General features: G+C 37.4%; 1 protein-coding gene across 1 annotated transcript in view; it reads left to right on the top strand.

The window, feature by feature from the left end:
* Positions 1-24665, top strand: part of pappab (pregnancy-associated plasma protein A, pappalysin 1b) — a gene marked incomplete at its 5' end in the record, with an annotated part of 107818 nt that overhangs the window by 2831 nt on the left and 80322 nt on the right. The window contains 3 exons of the mRNA XM_084413222.1: positions 3506-4577; positions 20174-20319; positions 23496-23789. Coding sequence (XP_084269348.1) covers positions 3506-4577; positions 20174-20319; positions 23496-23789 — 1512 coding nt within the window. The remainder of the gene's footprint in view (positions 1-3505; positions 4578-20173; positions 20320-23495; positions 23790-24665) is intronic.

Here is a 24665-nt window from a genome sequence, read left to right as displayed (position 1 = left end):
CAGGTATTTTATGTTTCTGTAATGGTAATAGATCATTTAGGAGGTTTATAAAGATGTGAATTAATATATATATATATAATACAACTGTTAATAAATAAAAAATATATAATATAATAATAAAAAAATATATTTTATTTATAAAATCATGCATGTGTACTGCTAAATAACAGTTTGTCTTAATTATAATGCATGAGGTAAAATATAATAAATAAATAAAAATACTGCAATCTATTTAGTTTATTTTACTTGAGAAGGATATACTGACCCCATAGCCAACTTAAACCTAGTCTAAAAATTAATTATAGCCTTAAATGTTTTAATAAAGGTCTATAGACAGTACAGGTGTATATAAACTTTTCTAAACAGTTGCTGTGCTTGTGTCTTTCATTTCGTAATGCTCACTTTGTAGTGCTCTGTCCATGGTGCTGGATACTGAGATTGAATGAATTCAAAATGGATGCTTTCATGAAATATTGGAAAGGATTACAAGGTACACCATATTCGGCACAAGGAGCCAACTGCATTCATTTCCAAAATTAAATTTTTCAATGACTGGATTGATTTCATTAAGTTATTTCGCAAAGCAAGCAACATTATATTTGTGTGCAGGACTTTTCCCCCACTCTGATTATCATACATTAGTATTTAATGCATTATCTTTAAACTATTTAAAGCTGTGGACTGTTGTTTTTAATGACATCTCTATGGTGATCAATATAAAATTAGCATTCTCTAGAGTTTCCATCCATCCATCCATTCATTGAACCCCCATCACTCTCCCTGCACTGAGCCCCTTGCATGTCTAAAGTTCGGGGCTGGCAAGAATCGTACCTGTTTGTTATTTCCAACTTAGTGGTCTCATTCCAGGATTTCACAGATTGTAATTTCCTCAGTTTTATGGCACAATTTATTTTTATAGATGCTGGCAGTGGTTCTGCTGGCAGCCTAGAAGTGAGAGGGAACTACATGCTCCTGTCTGCTCTTAAGTAAGGCGCTACCGAATGAATGATCTCTTTAAAGTGGTCAATCCTAGCGGTCAAAAGATCCTCTTGCTTTCAGCTTCACTTAAGGAGTTTTAAGCAATTCCATCCAAATGAATTTCCCTGTTGCAGAGGCATGTGTAAATTTGCAGTTATGTTACAAATTGTGTGTACTGAAGTAGTAATGTGGTATAGTAATATTTTCCTCTGCTACCCTGGTAACGCTTTACTGCTTATTCGCCCTAACTGAGTTTCACCAATTACCTCTAACAAACACCGCTGTGGGAGATGAGAGATTTCCTCATGCAGAAGACTTAACGAGGGTCACTAGATCTTCACTTTCTGTCTTTGACTTCAGGTTTCATTGCTCAGCAAACTTACTGGATTAAGCAAGCACTGCTGTGTGGATTTGTAGGGCTTTTTGGTTAAACTTTAGAGTTACAATTTTAGAATATGCACTGTATCTGATTTCTGCAGTGTTGAAGTACAATGATTCAAATTAAATCCTCTTTTACGCACTCTGGATGATTATGAAGGACGCGTACCCATTAAATGTAAGAATACGTTTCCTTCTGGAGCTCAGCATATGGTTTCCAAATGAAACAGGAAGAAAGGGTTTTAGAGCCCCAATCATAATACGCACTGTGCCGAAAAAAGGACCATTTTTGATTTCAAACATCCCTACTGTTGAGGCACATTTCAAGAAAATAGACTGAAAATTCAAGTAACCTTTGCTCTGTTGATACAAGACCACACTGTCTGGGCCTGATTGCTAGCAGATGCTTCCTCGTAGGCCTGTAGTCCTTGGACTGGACTGTTGCAATGATTTGATCATGGGAACCACTGTGTGTTCCCCACTTTTCTGGACAAACACATAGTTTTTCGTCACTCTCCGCATCAGGCTGCGGTAACTTACGCGTTGTTGCGTCAGTCAGTTTGCTGAATTACTACTGTGCACCTTTTATTATACTTCAGGATAAATCAATATCTGCTAATTGTGTCTCTTGACCAGTAAATATCAGTACTGATAAAAGATACAAGTCTAAAAGAACATGCAATTGAAAAGCTAATTTAAATCTAAATAAAAAGTTTTAGTATTTAGGGAAATTGAAAAAAAAAAAAATAATAATAATAATAATGAAAAATGTTAAATATTTAAACAAATTGGAAAGACATTGATAATTTTATTCAGCAAGCATGCATTCAATTGGTCAAAAGTAAAGACTTGTTCTTTAATTTTTTATTTCAAATAAATGCTGTTCTTTTCAACGTTTTATCAAAAAATCCTGAAAAAAATGTTCCACAAAATTATTAAGCAGTTGTTTTCATCATTGATAATTATAAGAAATGTTTCTTGAGAACAAATCAGTATATTAGAATGATCTCTGAAGGATCATGTGACACTGAAGACTGGAGTAATGATGCTGGAAATTCAGCTTTGCCATCACAGGAATAGATTACATTTTCAAATATATTAAACAAGAAAATAGTTATTTTAAATTGTAAAGATATTTCACAATATTACTATATTTTTTCTGTATTGTTGATCAAATGCAACCTTGGTGAGCATAAGAGGTAGCCTGGCTAACGTCAGACCTCGTCTCATTGAGACGTGGTCTGGGAACCACATGTTCATTTTCTCGTATTTGAGGCGTGGTTTACGAATGCCCAGAGCCGTTTATTGGGCGCTACGAATGTCTATCAAATGCGCCTGTACGTAGATCATAGCCAATCGTTTCAATTATACCAGATGACGTATGTAGAGCGACAGAAATTCGACGAGGAAGAAGACGTTCTAAACTTGCGTTCTAAACTACTTAGAACACTATCTAAGGCTGCATCGAAAGGTAACTTCGCGTCTGCTGCCATGTTGGATCCATAGATATAAACAAACTGCTTCGGTGTGTCGCTTAGACGTCGTCATCGTCTTGCTGCTCCCTCCCCGTTCTGTGATTTGGTCCCCTCGCTGAGGCGAAAATCTGGTCCATGGAATCCAGGCTGCCTAGCAGCGTGAATAAAATCGCGCTGCGTGCAAGGCAGCATGGGGAAACCCAGGCTACATAAGAGGTTTATTTCAAAAACAATTAAAAAAATCTTACCGACTCCAAATTTTGAACAAAAGTGTAAAAAAATTGTAAAAAAAATGAGAAATAAAGTCTTGAAATAAAGTAACAAAATGATGAAAATTAATACTAAATATGCAAAATTCTGCTCTAATTGTAGGTCACTTACTAATCAAATTAGTGGCATTGATCATGTGACTCAAGATGTTTTTGGATCCATCTTAAATCATGCTGGTGAACATGATCATCAGGTTTTACACAAACTTGTGGAGTTCATGCTACTTGAGTACTGTCATTAAAGCATAAGAAACCAAAGAATTACTGAGACATTCTGAAATCTTTTCCCATTTTCACTCAAATAGTTTTGCTGATAATATATGTTATGAAAAAAAAAGTTTATTTTGGACCCCACTGTTCTTAATCTGCTTATTCATGAATCTAATGCATGTCATTTTATTGCAGGTCTCTATGATAAATGTTTCTACGCGTCCAGTGATAGAGGATGGTTGTTTGGCATCAAAGCAGTCAGTGACCAAGCCAACCGTGACCCTCGCTTCTTCTTCTCCCTCAAGACGGACCGAGCCCACAAGCTCACCATGATTACCTCCAATGCACCTTACAGTCCCAACCAATGGTCACACGTCGCAGTGACCTACAACGGTCTCTTTATGAAGCTGTACGTTAACGGGGCACAGGTTGCTGTAAGCCGAGACCAATCCGGTGAGATTTTCAGCCCACTTACCAAGAAGTGCAAGGTGCTAATGATCGGTGGCAATGCGCTGAACCACAACTACAGGGGTACAATGGAACGCTTGAGTTTGTGGCATCGAGCTCTGACTCAACGTGAGATCATTAGATACATGGATCACAGTTTGGGTCAGTTTGGTGACCTCTCTCAGCTAGTCATCCATGAGAACTTTGAGAACATGTCAAGAAGGTGGCTCACGGTGAAAGATGGTAGCTTCCCCCGGTTGGAGCACTCGGACCGAAGCCTGGCGGCTGACCTCAGTGACACCGCACTGAAACCTCCACCTTGCGGACAGACTGTATGTGACAACGTGGAGGTGATTACAAACTACTATCAGCTCTGGAGCTTTCGCAAGCCCAAGACTGTGCGCTATCGAGTGATAAACGTTTACGATGATGACGGACACTGGCCGACGATTACCGAACACCAGATCAACCTTCAGCACCAGCACTTGAACAATGCTTTCCGCGTCTACAACATTTCCTGGGAACGAACCGTTCACAACGTCTACAACTCGTCATTACGTAACCGCCTAATACTGGCCAACTGTGATATCAGCAAAGTGGGCGATGAAGAGTGTGATCCAGAATGTAACCATACCCTTACGGGATTCGATGCCGGATACTGTAAGAGGCAAATCGCTCGCTGTCCCGAATACAAGCAGGGGAATGGGGTTTGTGACCCAGAGTGTAACTGGGACAATTTCTATTACGATCATGGGGACTGCTGCAACCCTAACACCACTGATGTCACGAAGACCTGCTTTAATCCTGCGTCACCCCTCAGGTAATTCACAAACTGCTATTTCAAACCTATTCAGTGACAAACACAGAATATGGCATACAGATGAATTCGTTACATAATGCATTAATCATGCAAATATTAGACTATAGGCCAGATTTACTAACAGCTCTCACACTAATTTGCCCTGTTTGGTAAATCTGGCCCTAAATCATGGGCAAAAATCAACCCTGTTAAGCATGACATATAAAATAATAGTCAGAAATATTTATTTATTTTCTGGTTATGAAACCTTCGCAAAAAAAAAAAAAAAAATTGTGTTGAGTCTCATATTTAGTACATAAGGCTTTTATGGCTCATATAGTTTGATTTAGGAAAATATGGAGCTATAATCGAGGAGGAAAAAAATGTAAACAAATTTATTCGGAGATGAAAACAGAAAATGATGCAATTTGGAGCAGTTGCTGATATATAGCTACAAAGTAAAATGTAATGTTGTAATGTAAATCAATGAGATCTTTATAACAGTATTGCAGACTACCAACATAAACTGCATATAAATGTCAGTTATCACTTTATATCTCCCAATAATATGTCTTAGTAGGATGATATTTAACTGCTTACTTTTATGATCCAAGCTCTGTAGTTTTTATGAATACCACGACCAGAAGGGGGGCATTTTTAGAATTATACTAAAAGTCCTTTTACTTGCTAAAAAGTTTAAAGGTCAATCTGACGACAGAAAGCATGTAGTAGATTGTGTACAACAGGTTTTTCAGCAAAGTTTTGATCCTGTTCATATTTTAGAGGCTTTAGAAATTTGTGTTTCAAATTGATCCTGTAGGCTTTACAGTAGGCATTTTTCATCAACATGTATTAATTAAAAAAGAAAACCTTTAAAATGCAATTCATACATACAGTGATTACCTCTTCTATGATGAGCATGTTTTTAATTTCTGAATTTAGATTTTTGTTCCTTTTCTTTACTTTTTTTAGGCATAAAGTAAAACATTTCAGAGTGATAACTGTTCTGATGTCATTATAAAGAAAAAAAGGCCTCATTAAAATAAATAAATTGGAATTACATTTTTATATTGTAAAATGACATGTGGTGTGACTCCTTTTACTTGAAGATTTTTTTTTTTTTAACCTTTTTGTAAATATGAATGTGTCAAATCTAGGTATATATGGAAAATGTTACGTTTTCCTTGATGGTTACACCACATGACATTTTTAGAGTCATGTAATAAAAGTTATTTTCAAAACCATATGAATCCAACATGAATGGCACAACTGGATTTGTCCTTTTCTTTATCTTTAGACACTCTTATTTGTCATTGAACCTTGTACAACAGTTCTTTCTTCTTCTTTTGAAGCTCAAGGTTAGAAGTTCATACCTGTTTAAAGATTTTGGAAGGGAACTCCAGGGCACTATAATTTTCATTCCTATGTGTGAATCTTTCAGCTATTTGAATTCCGTTCCATCAATGCATTATGGCGTGACGTCTTGAAAACATCTTACTGTTTAACCGGAGTCACGAGTTCTGGAGCATGAATCAACGTATACAGGGATGGATGCAGTTTGAGGGACAATAAAACACCATGAAGGATGAGTCTCTGCCCTATGGTTTGGTGCGCACCGTTTGGTGTGTCTGTACTAGTGAGTTTCAGGCCTGTGCTTTTGTGTTTCATGTATCCCCGGAGTACGTTTTGGCACTGATTCAGAGCTCAGCAACCAATCACGTTTTACTCTGTGGGTGAAATTAACTACTCTCGTGGCGACCAGATGTGAAGACTGAGGAGATTCTAGACATAGTTCTCCTTTTTTGTAAGCTTATAAAAGTTATTTGATAGAGAGTAAGTGGGAATGGAAACTATGTCCCCCTGGACAAGCAGGGGAGCCAATCACAGCTTAAAGCAGAATCTCCAACACTATTACTTACAGCATTAGAGACTCTTCTGGGAGCCCTGCTCAGGAAAAAGAACCTTCCAGAAATATGTTGAGGTTGTGGGGGCACTGGATACTGTTAGGGTAAAGCACTGTATTTGTTCTTTAGATGGTGGGACAAACCAAAGATCTATTTTCCGCTCTTCTCCTTTCTCAGCAAAGGTTCCTGTAACTGTTTTGTGACATACATTGAGGTTTAGAAGTCTGAGACTACTATGACAATCTGGGATTCAAAATTGGATTTAAATCTGGAAATAAACAAAGCTTTAGAATTTTGAAAAAAGTAAACAAAGAAGCATTATGAAAAAATGTTATAGTAAATATTTAAGATTCGCCACTCACCAATCAAATAAGTAATTGATCAGACTGGAGAACATGATCATCCGGAAGTGCTGTCAATAAAGCAAAAGGGACAATACTAAAACCTTCTGACTTTTCAACTTTTCACTCAAATCATGCTTATAATATACGTAATTTGTTATAAATGTAATAAATGAAGCATTTTCACAGGTGGACTCTTTTGAAACCCACTTTATGTCTGCAGCAGATTCTTGAAAGCAAAACCGCTGATTATCATTTAGTGCAGTTTAGTGTATTTAATCAGAATAAACAAGGACATTTAAGGACAACTAGGGATCTGTGCCAGATTAAAAAAAAAAAAAAAAAAGAAAGAAAGTCATGTCAAGGTCCAAGTCCAAGATGAAAGGTTTATTCTCTGGAAACAGTAACTGAATAGGGTTGAATGATTGCATATTTGATATCTGTAAATCGGAACGAATTAAATATAAAAGGCATCACTTACCTTTCAGATGTTCTATAAATTAAAATAGCCTATAGGTTCCAGGTTTATAACCTCATTGCATTGTGGAACTGCTCGTAAATTACATAATCATATTGCTTCCTGTCCGTCTGTGGTTACAGATCCTTAGTTCACTGTAGTTGTTTTTTGGTTGCTGTAATTGCAGTTTGTCCTGTTGATGTTTGTGTGTTAGATGTGACTAGAGCCTGTGGTCAAGCGGAGAGCACTCCAACTTGTTTGTTGCTTGTTTTGATTTGATTATGGTATGTCTGGAGAGCTTTGCCGAAGGCTGCATAACGAAGTGATTTGACATTCCTTTTTGATTGTACAAGAATGCATGAACAAAGAGTTGTGCAAGAACAGAACAATGAAATAAAATGCTGTGGTGAATAGGCTATGTTTTTGCCTACAAATCATGCAGATGTCAACTTTAAAATCTGCCATTTTCAACAGTCCTTTTAATTAATAAGTTTCAAAATGTCAGGGTTTTATTAATCCTGTTTTTTTCATATCTGTATTGTTTCTGTAATGTATGTGATATATTGAATTGGGTTTTAGCTAATAATAACTTAGTTGCTTTTATCTTAAAAAAAAAAAAAAAAAAAAATTGTCAGTTACAGGTTGCTATTATAACATAGTGTTAGTTGTAACCAGACTCTGACTCGAGTCGCATTTTAATAGACTTCAGACTTGACTCGGACTCGACCTGAAATGACTTCAGACTTGACATGACCCGACAAATAAATAAAAAAACTCAAGTCTTTTATCATTAACTACTACTACATATATATTTCCTTATGTGTCATGTAGATCGGACCCTTGTAATAGAGTTTGATTACGTATGTCTGTGTATTGCACGTAAACTCATAAGAGTCGACACTGTAATTTTTTATGAGACATCGTATCCACAAAGGTTAAAGGTTCTAATATGTACCATTTAGGTTCTAATATGTACACTTTTGGTACCGCTATGTACATTTGAGGTACTAATATGCACTCTTTACGTACAAAGGTGAACTTTTTGAAATGGTACTGCCCCGGTGACAGCTTTTGCACCTTTTTTCCTGAGAGTGTAGCTAGCTATACTGTGCTGTAGCTGCATGGCTCATTTGGAAAAATCTAGCCTTTAAACCTAGCACTATGTTTTATCAATCTTTTCGTAGTATATGCATCTTTTCTCTCTCTTAATGTGTCTATGAGAGAGATAGAAAGAGGTTGTGCTGCTTAATATTTTTGTGAAAACCATGATAGATTTTTTCAGGATTCTTTGATGAATCGAAAGTTCAGAAGAACAGCATTTATTTGAAAAATAAATCTTTTGTTATATTATACATGCCTTTACCATCACTTTTGATAAATTTAATGCATCATTGCAGAATAAAAATATAAATTTCATTAAAAACCGTAGTGCCTGATTACACAACGTTGTGTGGCTGTAAACAAAAATTGACAGTAAACTAGCAATGACAAAAACGTCTCAGGTTACGTATGTAACCCTGGTTCCCTGATAGGGAACGAGACGCTGCGTTTGAGACGCTGTGGGAACGCCCTGCGTGATTGCATTGTGAAGCACGTGTATAATCAGTCCAATGGAAAGACGAGACGTCATAGGCGGGTGACGTCATCGACCAGGAAACTATAAAGCACCCCTGAAACCAGACCGCGTTAGCTTCTGGTAAGCCTGAAGCAAGTCGATCAGGGCATGCAAGGAAGTATGGTAGGCGAACGCAGCGTCTCGTTCCCTATCAGGGAACCAGGGTTACATACGTAACCTGAGACGTTCCCTTTCAAGGGAACTTGAGCTGTGTTTGAGATGCTGTGGGAACCCACTACGCCATGATACCAAATACTCGTTCTGTGTGAAGTCCTTGCGCACACTAAGAAGCAAGCAACCTAGCCCTAGGAGTGGAGAGGTCTAGATCATAAAATCTGACAAATGTATGTGGTGAGGACCAGCCCACCGCATTACAAGAGAATCTCCCGAAATTAAAGCCGTAGAGGCAGCCATACTTCTCGTAGGATGGGCCCAAACAGCCAAGGGTGAAGGCTGTCCGGCTGCTTCATAAGCAAGTGAGACAGCCTCAACTACCCACTTGCTCATTACCTGTTTAGATGCAGGGCAACCTTTCTTAGGTGACCCGAAGCAGACAAATAATTGCCCTGATTTACGCCACAGGGCAGCTCTGTGAACGTAAGCATCTAAAGCCCGAACGGGACATAACAGAAGTTTTTCCTGATCTGGGGTTTTAAATGGTGGAGGATAAAAGGCCTGCAGCACTATTGGGCCCGCAACATTAGTAGGGACCTTAGGAATGTAATATAACCATAGTGTGATATACCCTTAATATTACTATAGTTGGATGTTTGTGGATTATGCACTCTGAAAGACACTGGTTTATTCAACGATTTCAACACCTCGGTGTGGAGCTCGGGAAAAAAATGGGAGTTCCCAACGAGGAGGTTGTGATCTAGATGGCAAATATCGTTCATCTAAAAGACAGTTTCTAGATTCGGTTTCAACATCATCGGCTGGCCAGTCAATATTTAATTTAGCTACAGCATGAGTCAAGACCTCCAATAGCTCCTCATCAACAGAGGTATGAGCTGGCGAAGACTCATAATCCCCTGTATCAATACTAACGACATCCAGTTCCTCAGAACTGGATAGCCGCAGCATTGGTGCCTCAACCTTGGAAGGAGAAGCCGCAGAGCGGGCTCCTTCCTGGGCAGAGGCACTGGATTCAGCAGGTAAGGGCTGAGAAAGGGCGGGGCCGTCTCAAACCCCGCTACTAAATCCATCTGCGAACCCCAAGATGAAAGCCGCCGCTGTGCCTCGGCAGCAGCGGGACCTGCACCTCGGGGAGCGCGAACCGAACCGTCCACCTCGAAGAACGCCCAGCGGGAGCGGAGCGTCCTCACGGACAGCTTCTCGCAATGCTCACATTCAGCCCCCTCGAGGACTGACTGGGCATGCTCCACTCCCAAACAGGCAACACAAAGCTGATGTGTGTCCCCACCCGTGATGTAACGGGGGCAGGGAACAACACAACGCTTAAAATCTTGCTTGCTCGCCATTATATATGATATATTGAACTTGACAGACAACAATAAATATGACAAGGACAGATATACAGAGAGCGCTTGCTGAAGGCACAGAAGCTAATGCGGTCTGGTTTCAGGGGTGCTTTATAGTTTCCTGGTCGATGACGTCACCCGCCTATGACGTCTCGTCTTTCCATTGGACTGATTATACACGTGCTTCACGACGCAATCACGCAGGGCGTTCCCACAGCGTCTCAAACGCAGCTCGAGTTCCCTTGAAAGGGAACATCATGTTTTTAATTATGCACTTTAAGCTGATGTATATGATATAATGTGACATGATATGGGGTCACCCTAAGACCGCTGGCCTGGTGAGAAACTATGGTAGACAAGACGGTATAAAAAACAAGACGAGTCAAAAAAAATAAAAATCAGTCAAGTCAGTATAATTGCATGAGTCAAGACCAGTATTTGGCTCATTTTCAAGCACTTGAGACAAGCTCTCAGTGTCAAAAAGATAGTGACATCATCAGTGCTTTAATAGCTAGCTGTTAGCTACCGTATGTCGATTTTATAAAAACCGGAATGTTTCAGGAGTAAATTCAATTGATTTGTGTTTGCCACTCATATAAATAACTGAACTATCTGTGTATGGAACTGGATTAAGTGCTCAGTCTGACAGTGATGCCAGTATTTAGCTTCAGGGCAGGGCTTTCGCTGATCACTGATGATTCAAAGGTCACAACAACTTCAAGAGAGGAAAGAAAATGCATACAGTAGCTTTCCTTACAGCATATCTCAAGTGCATACTTGTTTGTCTCAGAGTAGTCAAGTGTATGTTGTACCCCTGCTTTGTCCTTGAAAAGGGTATCCAACTCAAAAAATAAGAGGATCTCTATTAGCAGTGAAACTTCATTCTGTGACATAATCTAAGTCACTTGGCTTGTAAACTAAGCTGGCTAATAGCTGGTTACCTTATCAAGGATTTGGACGCTCTTAGCACCTTTTTTTCCTCTGGAGGCTTGAGAAACCACAAGCCTACAGAAGTGGCAACCTAAAAAAAGAGATTGAGATCTGTCTCCCTATTCATCGCATGCAATGGCGCGCACACACACATCGGCACACAACCACAAGGTCCAACCCCTAGTGTTTAGAAGTAGGTTTGGATAAAGAGTTAAGCCCTGGGGACAGAAGGATTTCCTCTTTTTAAACTGCAGCAATTAAGTAGTCCTTTAACATGCCACTGTGAGACCAGCTGATTCATTTGTGTGAGGAGGCCTTTTCACTGGGGACTTCCACTCCACCACATTAGCATCACTGGACACACACAACTTTATTCAATTTCAAAGAGATAGTTTCAGTTGTATTTCAAACATATTTGTCTCCTAAAATAATGCGAGGCATTCATGAGAACCAAATAATGCTGATGCTTTGTTGCAGCGTCTCTGTTTGTGTGTCTGGCTGTCCGCATCAAATGTGATGGTACACAACTTATGTTGAGTCAGCATGAATGTAGTCCTGAGGATGCAGCTCTCAATGTTTTTCAGCCTTTAATAGTCGATACATATCTCTTTATTTATGTATTTGCTCTGAAATGGCTCAAAGGGCTGTTTGTTTGTTTTTATCAGAAGAATAATAATTTTGAAACAGCTACTGTTGCATACGTTTGCAATGTTTAATGCATAGCACAAAATATCTGATTAAAAATAACCAAGGCATATTTTTCACAGTGTATTTTTCTGAGCTTCTAAGGGGACCTTGGAGATGGGGAAAAATAGATGGGATGAAAAATTATATGACAGTGCTTTTGTGTTCGTTCACCAAACTTTTGCATTCTCTTGTGAAAGTGTTGCGTTCCCCAGAGAATTTTTGGGATTGTTCGCAAAAACACTAAATGCGAAAGTTTTGCTCAGAAACAAATATTGAGATGATTTATGGTGATTCATTACAGCGGAACTTTTGAACTGTTTTGCGGAAAATAATTTAATGTTTATTAAAGGCTCAGCAGTATTTTTTTCAAACATAATGTAAAGTTTTAGTAAAATGTAATAAAAAAAAAAAAAAGAAGTAAATCTTTTGTTTGTTCCAAATTAGCAATATTTCTGAGAGTAAAAAATTGTGAAAGTAATATAACAAATATATATATATATATATATATATATATATATATATATATATATATATATATATATATATATATATGTGTATATATGTGTGTGTATATATATGTATATATGTGTATATATATATAAACAATCTGAACCGTATATTCCTAAATCCTCCATTACTTCCAGATTATGTCAATTGTTATATTACTTTCACTATATTGTTTATATATATATATATATATATATATATATATATATATATATATATATATATATATATATATATATATATAAACAATCTGAACAACAAACATACATATACAATAAAAACAACATACATACATACATACATACACACACACACACACACACACACACACACACACACACACATACATATATACACATATATACACATATATATATATATATATATATATATATATATATATATATATATTATATATTATATATATACACACATACACAGATCGTGCACACTCTAATACAGTATGTCATTGAACCAGATGTTGATTGAATTTTATTCTCCCAAAAAATATGTTTTTAAATACTTTGTGCAGGTGTTTCCTGTGGAAAACTGTCTCAGGCATACATAGGAATATCCCAAGCTCTACATTGCGCTCATTCTTCTGCGAGGCTACAGTGTTTACTGTATTATTTTCATCCAATATTTCTTATGTTTTATCTATTTCAGTTTTCTTTTCTTCATATATAAAACAGCCCCCGTTTTTGATAGACCTTGCATAAACGTGTCCTCCTCTCTTCTAGTCCCTTTTATGGTAACTGTCTGTGAATTATATTATTCCTGTAGAGGTCAGCTACAAATTATCCCACGAGCCTGTGAACTTCACGCCTGGTTGTGCATGATGCTAATTGTATAGATGATTGATCACTCCTCTTATGTACTTGGAGCTGATGAAAAGATCCCTGAAAGGCTGAGAAAATTATAGCCCTCTCAGCCAACTGGTGAACACTGCCATGCCAACCCGCCCCGAGCAGCTCTACGCAAAACCACACTCAGTACATCTGGATGTAAGGCAGTCTTTACTGATTCAGATGAATAATACATGGGTGTAAATGGATGAAGCCATAATCACGCATTTAATAGGCATTAAATATAAATGCGTCAACACACCACTTGGAGCACTCTCAGTGTAGCCAGGCGGAACTGATCAGCAGTGACTTCTGCGCTTTCTCCCCCCTTTTTTGCTCGTATAATGGACAGAATTCCCATGATACAAGCCTGTACTGTACATGTTGATATGTAAATGTGAATGGACTGACCTCTTTTAAGACGTTCTGCCCTGTGAGATTGGCACCAGACTATTCTGGCATTCATGAAGGTGATCACCACTAATGTCAGCCTAGTGATTCATTATGTGGCTTCAAACGTTGTACTGCCAGTGTCACCCACTTCCCTACTCAGCAAAAAAACCTCAAATGATCCTGAGCAGAATTGTGCAATACATGACCACTGATGCCTGCATACTTTGGCTGGACATATGCATACTTTGGCCTGCTGTTTATGTAGTAGGCCTACGTCCACATCTGATTCGTGTTGTGTTTTTGTAAGTGAGCCAGTGGATTAAACTTAATTGAACTCAGATTAGGTGGCTTTGACCTACAGTAGTGGAATTTTTATTAAAGCAAAGGCCTGCGTTTTAAAAAAACAAGCTCTTTTTGCACTTACTCTATAGCTGACTTATTCATCTCATCATGAAACTCCCTGACCCCCTTTCCCCCTTCTGTACAGCCAAAAAGCCAGCCAAATATTTTCATAGGAAATAATGAAATTCCTGAAATTATTAGGAGGGAAACCTTATATCATCTGTTCTCTTGAGCTGGCTTCCACGGTTTCACAAGCGAACCTCTGCCGCCTTTTGATTTCTTTTTCTTTCTTGTTTTTTTTCTTATAAAGGATGATGTCATTCTAAGTATTACAATATTTATATACATATACATATACTGTACATGTACATGTACATACAGGGCTGGACATTAACACCTGCCAAATGCGGGTGGATGTTAGCAGTGCCATGTAATGCAGTCCCTCCTACTAGCCACTTTGCCGGTTTGCATTTTAGATATAATATATACATTTTTCAAGTGTAGTCTTTTAAATAGGCATCTTAAATAATAAACTAAGTGTAATGTAGTGTTGTCAAAAATGTCGATATATCAATGCTGAAATATCTGAATCGCTATCAATACTAATTTTCCACAGAATAGATACACGATACTCGGTGCGCTTTCTCTGTCTCTCATCTGTCTGACAGCGAGTTGACACATAAATCCACCTCCCCTCATCCACTCGATTCATTTTCTCAGGATGAATACAGGGCTTGAACTTCGGCGTGGGATTTTGCGTATTACACCCAAAGTGCATGCACATAAAGCAGCCTCTCAGTGCTAAATTCAGAGTTCTTTTTCGCTGCTTATTGAGCTTAAGCAGTCAAATACACCCAAAATAATGTCAAAATGTTGGTCTTGGCGAGAATTCACTTAAACAGTCAGATATGTTTTAAGTGAACGTAAACGGTTGAGGAAGAGTGTAACAGTATAATGGATCTGTGTGTCAGGTCTTAAAGTGCCTTATGTACCTGCTGCCAAATTATGAGATAATATTAATTATTAATAATAATATTAATAATTATAATATTAATACAATTATTAATATTAATATTAATAATAATATTATTAATAATAATATTAATGATATTATTATTAATAATATTAATGATATTATTATTAATAATATTAATAATATTATTATTAATAATATTAATAATATTATTAATAATATTAATAATATTATTAATAATATTAATAATATTATTAATAATAAAATTCCGTGTTCGGCGATCAGGTTTCATTCTCTCGCAGCTTGTTTAGTAACTTCACGAGCGGGTCTTTTTCCGCTCCGTGTGTGCGCCGCGCTCTCCGTTACGTGTATGTGTGTGTGTGAGCATGTGTCGGCGCGCTGCGCTCTCTGCTCAGTGTTCTGCTCCGTGTTTGTATCGATCACGCACTGGAAAAGTCCGCTCAAATAACGTGAAATTTCTCAGTAGCCTAGTAGACTTCTGTTTGCTGAGCTGGTAAAGCCATGCTGGGCAACAATGGTAAAATTACCTGCTCTGATCACATGCTCTGATAATAATAGCTTTGTATGACTATACTTAATTTTGATAATTAGTCAAAAAATAAATCTGTTAAATCTGAGTATGTTGCATAGAACTGAATGAAGAATAATATATTGATATATTGATGTTTAATATTTTAATATAGGGCTTTTTTCTGTCCAATTTGTGTGGACATTTTTGTGTGTTGTTTAATTTAATTAGTGATTCTACGTTTAAATATTGATGATTACAAGTTTGGGGTAAATGCGATTAATCACATCAAATTGTGCGATTAATTAGTTAGTTTTTGATTCCCAGCCCTAATATATATATATATACAGAATAATACAGAATGCAGAATACAGAATACTCTAATACAGAATGTCATTGAACCAGATGTTGATTGAATTTTATTCCCCCAAAAATAAATAGATATTTTGACTGAGCATATTGTGCCTGATTGGTGTTATTTTAAAAATGTTAAACCAACATGCTTTATAAATAGTCAATTCACCTTCATTTATATCCCACTTTTTACAATACAGATTGTTTCAAAGCAGCTTTACAGTGATAATAGGAAATGAATGCAACAAAGATTGTTTTGGCTGGACAGCAGCTCTAGAAGAAAGTCATTGACCAGCTTAAGTTAGTTTTTGATTCATTCATTTCCATTGTAAAAATCATTAGTTATTAACTAAGGGGCTGCTTACTCGACACCATTTCAACTGAGATCAAAAAACTTTTAATGCATTCTGGCCATTCCTTTACACAACAACAACGTTTTGGTGGCCTGAGAACGCAAAATTTGAAACAGGTTTTAAAATGCAAGTTTTTGAAAACGAGGTTTGAAAGCGATACCGTTATCATCTCTGTGTAAACTTCAAAAACGTGTAAAAACGGTGACGGCATGCACGTGCATATTACATGTTTATGCCCAATTGAATGCGTATGTGTTTGTGTTTGTTTGGAAATGTATCCAGTACTTAAACACAAAAGTATGTTACTAGACTTAATTTCCTTCTTTTGAACTATCATGCCTAACAGTTTATTTTCTTTTTCTTTTTTTAATCCTTTTTTTCTAAAGGATGATGTCTATTTATTGCAATATGTAGGTTATACTCATAGGCAGAGTTTCACTTTTGTGCTTGGGATTTATTATTTATTATTAAATAATAAAGGTATTAAATAACTAAGGATTAAATGGATTTCAAGGGAATAAATAAAAAAAGAATGGTAAAAGTAGTTCTAGTTCTAATAATTCAATTGTAGTTATGAAGTAATCAATTTAAACAATTTGCAAATAATATTTTATTTTAAAATGTGCACACATTCACTCTTATTCTTATGTCTAATATGTAGAAAACGCAAACGTTTCTTGTCTTGTCACATTCAGTTATGAATTACATAAACCATGATAGCATATTTTCAATTCAAAACGACGAAATTTCATAGAACGTTGAGTAGATACTACACTAGATGGGCAATTACTGTCGGTCGCTGAACATGTCTATCGTAAAACAGTTATCTAATACTTAAATCTACTTGCATCTTTCCATGAACTCTTGTTGCATTGTGACAGTGACAGTAAGACCCGCCTTCTTTGATTTGATTGGCCATCTCGATCATTTTGAAATTGACAAACACTGTTAGACAGTTGAGGCAGAGCAACGTAAAAATTTTACTTTTAAAACTTTGTCATCCTAACAACAAACAGCTTTACTCGTTCTACACTAAATAATAAGATAAGATAAATAAAATGAGAAAATATGAATTCTGTTATTTGTTTCATTTTTTTTTTTATAGCTCACTAGTCTAGATAAACTCATTTTTCAAAAGAGGATTATTACACTTGTCAAATTTCTCATAAGAGAGTCAAAGTGCTCATTCTTTACCCATAACAAGTTGAAATGATTATCACAGTAATGCCCCTTGTTATGTTCTATTCTATTTTGAGTTGTTTTCTGAATATGTGTGGAATGAGGCAGGTTATTTGAGACCTGTACCACACAAGATGTTTCCACGCTGTGCTGCATCTCATTGGCAGCTGTGTTGGCTTGTAACGTCACCACCACAACTAATCATCAATGTTCTGCCTAGAGAACATCACACCCTCAGCCTTGGTTGTTCAATTTTGTGCAACATTATCACGCCTCTGTCCTTTCCATTCACTCACACAGAAGGGGTATTAGATGGGTCAATGAAATGACCCAGATTTTGACTGAATTTTATTCCCCCCAAAATGATTAGATATTTGGACTGAGCATATTGTGCCTGATTGGTGTTGTCGTTTTAAAAATGGGATGTACAATAACCAACATGCTTTATAAGTAGATTTTGTTTTTGATTGAAAATGTGGTCTAGTACTTAAATGCAAACGTGTGTTTACTAGACTTACTTTTCTTTTGAACTGTCATGAGGCTTCTAGTGTTTCTCTTTTATGACAGTGAGTGATGACTTAACAAGACATAGTGCTATGGTATAAGGCTTACGAGAAAATAAATACCAGGAAATGGTCATCCTGTCTCCTAAGCCTGTGTCTTCCTTAGAAGGTTAATACATCAAAAAGCACTACAAAGTAATACATTAATTTTCATAATGTCTAGGCTAACCCTGGGTTTAGCAGGATGACAACAGATACTGTGTTTGATTGGTCCTCACGGTGAACTGGCTAGCAGATGTTGATCTTAAGATGAGGAATGAGACCTGGTGGGGTTTCCCCCCCCCCATTGAATAGTGGAGGTGGGTGTTTACTACATTTAAAAGTGTCGGCGGTAGGAGCTCAGGACCGCTTGTATTCATTTTTGTTCCACCATTTTTCAAAAGAGGATTAAGCAGGCCTCCCGTAAAGACAGAGGAGGTTAGCAGAGAGGCGATATGAAATACTATACGTCTGCTCAAATATGAATATATGCATGGTTACATGCTGTTGTACTTATGGAAATCTATGTCTCCAGCAAGCCAGCATTCATCACTCCAGAGAGGCTTGTCTTTGTTTGACTTTCATGACAGTTATCACTGCAGGGGAAAGGCTTGCATGGGAATAACCCAGTGTGTTTGAGGTGAAATAATAAGCATTTTAAGGGGGCCGTCTTTGGAACTATCCAAATGACACAATGCATTCCTAACTAGACAGGGCCAATGACCTCTGACCTCAGCGCTGGCTGCGGAGCGGGGCTCAGGTTTCCTTCCAAATACAAACTCTGTGTGACAGCCTCACTAGGGCCATTAAATTACAGAGCACTGCTTCTCTTGACAAACATTTACACACACGTGCTCTTCGTGTATTTTCTGAATGGGCTTTCCCATCTGTCCTGAGACTGTTGTATTTCATGAATAAAAAATTCCTCAAAATGTGGTAATTATATTCACCCTTTAATTGGACATTTAGATAACCGAATCCAAAAATGTACCGCTTGCATATCCAGTGATGTGCGAAGATACACTGCCGCTCAAAAGTTTGAGATCAGAAGTCTCTTATATGCTCACCAAGGCTGCATTTATTTGATTAAAAATGGGGAAAGAAAGAAGTAATATTGTGAAATATTATTACAATTTTAACTGTTTTCTTTTTGAATATATTTTAAAATGTAATTTATTCCTGTGATGGCAAAGCAGAATTTTCATTACTCCAGTCTTCAGTGTCACATGATCCTTCAGAAATCATTCTAATTGGCTGATTTACTGCTCAATAAACATTTTTTATTTATTTATTATTATTATTATTATTATTATTTATCAGTGTTGAAAACAGTTGTGTACATTGTTTCAGGATGCTTTGATGAATAGAAAGAACTGAACAAGATAGTTCAAAAGAACTGTATTTTTTTTAAATTGAACCTTTTGTAACATTATAAATGTCTTTATTGTCACTTTTGATCAATGTGTAATGCATCCTTGCTGAATAAAAGTATACATTTATTTAATTTATTTAAAAATATATAAAAAAAACTTACTGACCCCAAACTTTTGAATTACTTATTTTCAAACTTCTGAATGAATTAAATATACACAGATTCTAATTAAAGCAAAAAAAAAAAAAAAAAGTTTTTCTGTAAATAGCAGTGAGTGATTTTCTCTCTTTGTCTTTTGTTGTTTGATTAACATTAATGATAGATAGCAGCAGGTTTATTAGGGTGCTGTCACTTCAAGACCAAATGCACGGATCTACTATACTGATACACATCTGAACTGTTATTCACCCTGAAGACTTTTGCTCATCTTCGGAGAAGATCTTTTTGATCAAATCTGAGAGCTTTCTGTCCCTCCATTGACAGCTACGCAACTACCACTTTGATGCTTCAAAAAAGTTCATAAAGGGATCGTAAATCTAATCCATATGAATTGAGCGGTTTATCCAAATTATTATCCCCCTCGTTGAAGCCAATACCTAATTGCCTAATCCTAACCCCTCCCCCACACCTAATCCTAAACCTACCTATACTAGGGACTGTATCTGGGGGCACAAGAACTGCAACTGATCGAATGTGTAATGTAGCACAAAATTATGATTGTGGAGACATTTTAATCATTCACGATCTAAAATAGTGATATCGAATCCTACTTTTCTGTGGTGTTAAAAGTCTTGTTTTTTTTTTGTTCAACAGGGCTTACATGAACGTGAAGGAGCTGAAAGAGGTTTTGAATTTGGATGGATCCACACACTTGAACATATTCTTTGCTAACTCATCTGATGAAGACGTGGCTGGTGTGGGCACTTGGCCCTGGGATAAAGAAGCTTTAACACATTTGGGTAAATAAATACATGGACCACTAAAAAAAATGGATAACAACAATTGGATCAGCATCATATATTTAGCATATTTTAAGCATTTTAAAGTCCCCCTATTATGCTATATTAAAGGTTTCTTATTTTGTTTTGGAGGACTCCTACAATAGGATTACAAACACGCATCCAAGGTCAAAAACACTTTAACTTTCACATAATATACATTGCACATCTCTTCATTTCTCAAAGAGTTTGAAAATGTTTTTTTTTTTTTTTTCGAAGATTCAGTCTCTCTAAACCCCTCTTTTCTGTGAGCCTACTCTGCTGTGATTGGTCAGATGACCCAGTCTTGTTGTGATTAGTCTAGAGCAGAGGCAGAGTTCCAACCCTAATCAAACACACCTGAATCAGCTCATCAAGCTCTTCAGGATTGCTTGAAAATACAAAGACAGGTGTGCTGAAGCAGGTTGGAACTAAACTCTGCAGGACAGGAGCAGGATTGAAGACCTCTAGTCTAGAGGCTTACAACGCGTGTTGGAAACAAAATGCCTATTATCATATCTCAGCTCTTGAGGCTTCCTTAGCGCTTGATAGACAGTGATATGAACAGTAATGATGGCGACGTTTTTTCTGCATCAACTGCAGCACAAGTCCCTCATCCTTCTGAAGAGCATACAAAGTGGATTCACTGTGCTGAAAACAGTGTCTTCTCGATATGTCAACAACCCAAAACAAAATCTTCCAGGCCTCAGCTACAACTACATTTTTTGAGGGCTGGGGCCCGTTCTTCGTACGTTGCTTATTACATCCGAGATCAAATGACACATCCAAGATGATATCATCGTGCGAATCATGATCTGGCTAACTCGGTTCTTCGAACACACTTGCCGGATATGATTAGTATCGCTGGATTGAGTTATCTGAGATAATTGCGCGTTCATGCGCTGGTTTAAAGGGGATATGTATCGATAGTAGAAACATTGATCACCAACGCTGCTATTGGCTGCTCAGCGTGGCCAAAGAGCGCGCTTAGTTTTTCTCCTCAGCAGAGCAAGAACTAATAGTCGGAAGTTTATTCGGAATTTTAATGTTTAATCAAAACGCCAGGGAACACCTCAAAGTCTGCAAAAGCCAGGAGAGATGGCTGGCAAAAAGTAGCAGACAATTTAAATCCGTTAGAAGTGGCCATGTAAGATGTTTTTATCACTTATTAGCCTATATTTTTGTATTTTAATAATTGCATAATTACTTTGTGCATTGTAATGTCAGTCACCATACTAGAACATGGGAACAAATAAAAGTGAAGTACAAAAATATTCTACATAATGGTAATTTTTTGTTATATTATAGTCTATTTTATAAAAGGCACTGTTAAATAAATGGTTGTCTGATTATAAAAGCAACCAAGAAAAAGGCTGAGAAAAAAAAAAAGAAGATTTTGTCTTTTATTAAACATTTAATGAAAAGTGTTTTTTTTTTTTTTTGGCAATGTTGTGTAATATGGCAGATGCAACAATGTCACAGGCCCTGTCAGGTGTGCAACCCTCAGACTTTTCAGACACTGACATCTTCCCTTTAGTTAGCCAAAGTTCATTTCATTGTGTGCCTTTGTCCTGGCTAGAGCTGCATTGTAACTGGTTTGGGTCAGGGAATGGGGTCATAAAACACCTGTCTGCAGGCAGGAACATGTAATCACCTATGAAAAAATGTAGTTCTGTTAGGATCAGCATAAGTGTATGTAATACAGTGAGCTTGATATTTAATTGTGGAACTTTCCTTACCACTTTCAAATAATGTGCATAAATGTGAATCTCTGAAAATGCTTAAGTCATGCACAGATCCTGGACATTTTGCTTTCACATTTGTGATATGGAAGATTTTAGTCAACTGCCTTTTTTTTTATTTGATATAATATTACTAATCTGGAATATTAAGAATCACAATAGTAACTGGGCTGCACATTTACATTGTGAACCCTCTTTCTGTTCACATAATCCCCTTCATTGAGGCCTTGATGGCAGTCTATGGTCTAGCTAGCCTATGGTACCAATCACGTTAGTGAAGCCTGAGTGACATATACTATTACAGTATATGGCATGGTCATGATTGAATGATCTTCATAAAAAATTATGATAGCCTAAAAAAAACCTGCTTTAAAAAAAACTGCTTTACAACATTGGGTCTTAAGTGGCTTGGAAATGCCACCAAAAAAAAAACCTAAAACTGTTTTTTAAACCTAAAAGCGCCAGGTAAACTCCGAATGACACGACAGACAGCACTTTCCATCAGGTTCTCCGCATCTCCAGTAGTGTAAAGGAAAGAGCCACTCGCAAATAATCTTAGGGCAATGCAAACAGTTTGTGCTGTAGTTAAAGCCCGACTCCGACAAGTCTAAAATAAATGTGCGTTTCCAACAAATTAATAATGTAAACGACAATCTCACGAGTCACGAGAAAAATATATATCTCAGAAAGTGCACTATCGCGCTGCGCTGGACTTCCCGTATCAGCTCCGTTTATGAAGCCGCAGTCTAATCCTGTTAACATGAAATAAGCCTGCTCCCGAGCAGGTTTAAGATTGCGCACCTGTTGCTATGACAGCAAGTCCAGGATGAGCGTCGAAGAACCAAACAATCCAAGATCATGCCAAATCGCCAACAATCAAATCCAGCTAACTGAGTTAGCGACGTACGAAGAACGGGCCCCAGGTCAAAGTAGATGTTGTTCGCGGGCAGCCAATGATGACCATAGGCTGGAATTATGCAAATTTCTTTCATTGTTACGTAGGTATATAACATGAAGAGTGAGACTGGAATTGGTTTGGCAGTTCAGAATTGATTCTTTCTTTTAGGAGACAATAACTTAGTTTGTCGTGCACTTTGATCTTTTAAAGTTTGCAGACATTTTACATTCACAAGTAGCTATATTACACAATGCATTAAAAGGTAATATTCGAAAAAACATAATTGGGGCACTTTAAAGAGCAGTGACCAAAAAAGAGCAGCAAAAGATTTCAGAGCTATGGCACAGTGGTTGCACACATCGTAATGACATATAAAGGCGGCAGTGTTCCCACCGGGAAGCAGGTTTGAGTCTGAATTGTCATTTCCTGTCAACGTTTGTCATCAGAAAACGTTCCAAAATGAACAGGGACCAAAAAAGATGATGCTTATGATACCTGTTCTTGCTTTCTCTTTTGAGGTGGGATTGTATTAAACCCTTCATTTTATGGTACGTTTGGCCACACTCACACCATGATCCATGAGATTGGCCACAGCCTCGGACTGTACCATGTCTTCAGGGGAATCTCAGAGGTGGAGTCCTGTAACGATGCCTGCTTGGAGACTGAGCCCTCTCTTGAGACTGGAGATCTGTGTGCAGATACTAATCCCACACCCAAGTACAAGTACTGCAGAGATCCTGAGCCAGGCAATGATACCTGCGGCAGACGTCATTTCAAAAACACCCCTTTCAACAATTACATGAGCTATGCTGGTAAGACATATTTATCCACTCTCAGGGTCCTATCATACACCCGGTGCAATGCAGAAGTGTTTTTTGCTAGTTTCAGCTTGACACAGTTATCATTTTCACGTCCTGCGCCACGTTGTTTAAATAGCAAATACATTTGCGCCCATGGGCGTGCTGGTCTAAAAAAGAGGTGTGTTCAGGCGCATTGTTGGCGCATTGCTATTTTGAGGCAACTGAAATATACTGCACCATTGACCAACTGAAACCATGTCTAAAGTCAATGGTGCATTTTTTTTTTTTTTTTTTTTAAAGAGCGCGTTAGTAATGTGCGCCTATAGGCAGGTCCACAATGCGTGTACACACTGCTTATTACACACAGGGACGCCCAGCAGCACACAAACTAGACAAATATTAAAAATAAAAAGATTTCAATATAAAAGATTAATATTGTGTACATAAAGATATGGTGGAATCCTTGACCCGTAGATGGTCTGCTTGCGTGTTTTAACAGGAGCAGATCCGTTTGTGCTCTTGCAAATTCCGCCATGTAAATAGCAAATCCGTCATGGCGCGAGTGCATCTGGCTTTTAAAGGGAACGGGAAATTACACTCTGATTGTTTTTTTGCATGTTACGCCCAAAACACACCCATTAAGAGAATAGAGACAACCCTTTTAGACCATGCGTCGGGCGCGCCGACCATTTTTCCCGTCGTTAAACTAGCAAAAGTGGATTCGGACACGCCCTTAGTGCACTTGTGCCCTGCGCTTTTAATACCATGCACTTAAATCGTTAAAATAGGGCCCTCAATGTCTGTTGAGGTGAAGATTTTCTGTATTATTATTATTATGATTTTTTTTTTGCATTTTCTGAGCTGATTCTTACAGGAAATTTGTGAAAT

This window comes from Rutilus rutilus (genome assembly GCF_951802725.1).
Source record: "Rutilus rutilus genome assembly, chromosome: 7".
NCBI lineage: Eukaryota > Metazoa > Chordata > Actinopteri > Cypriniformes > Leuciscidae > Rutilus > Rutilus rutilus.
This window is presented reverse-complemented; position numbering and strand designations above follow the sequence as displayed.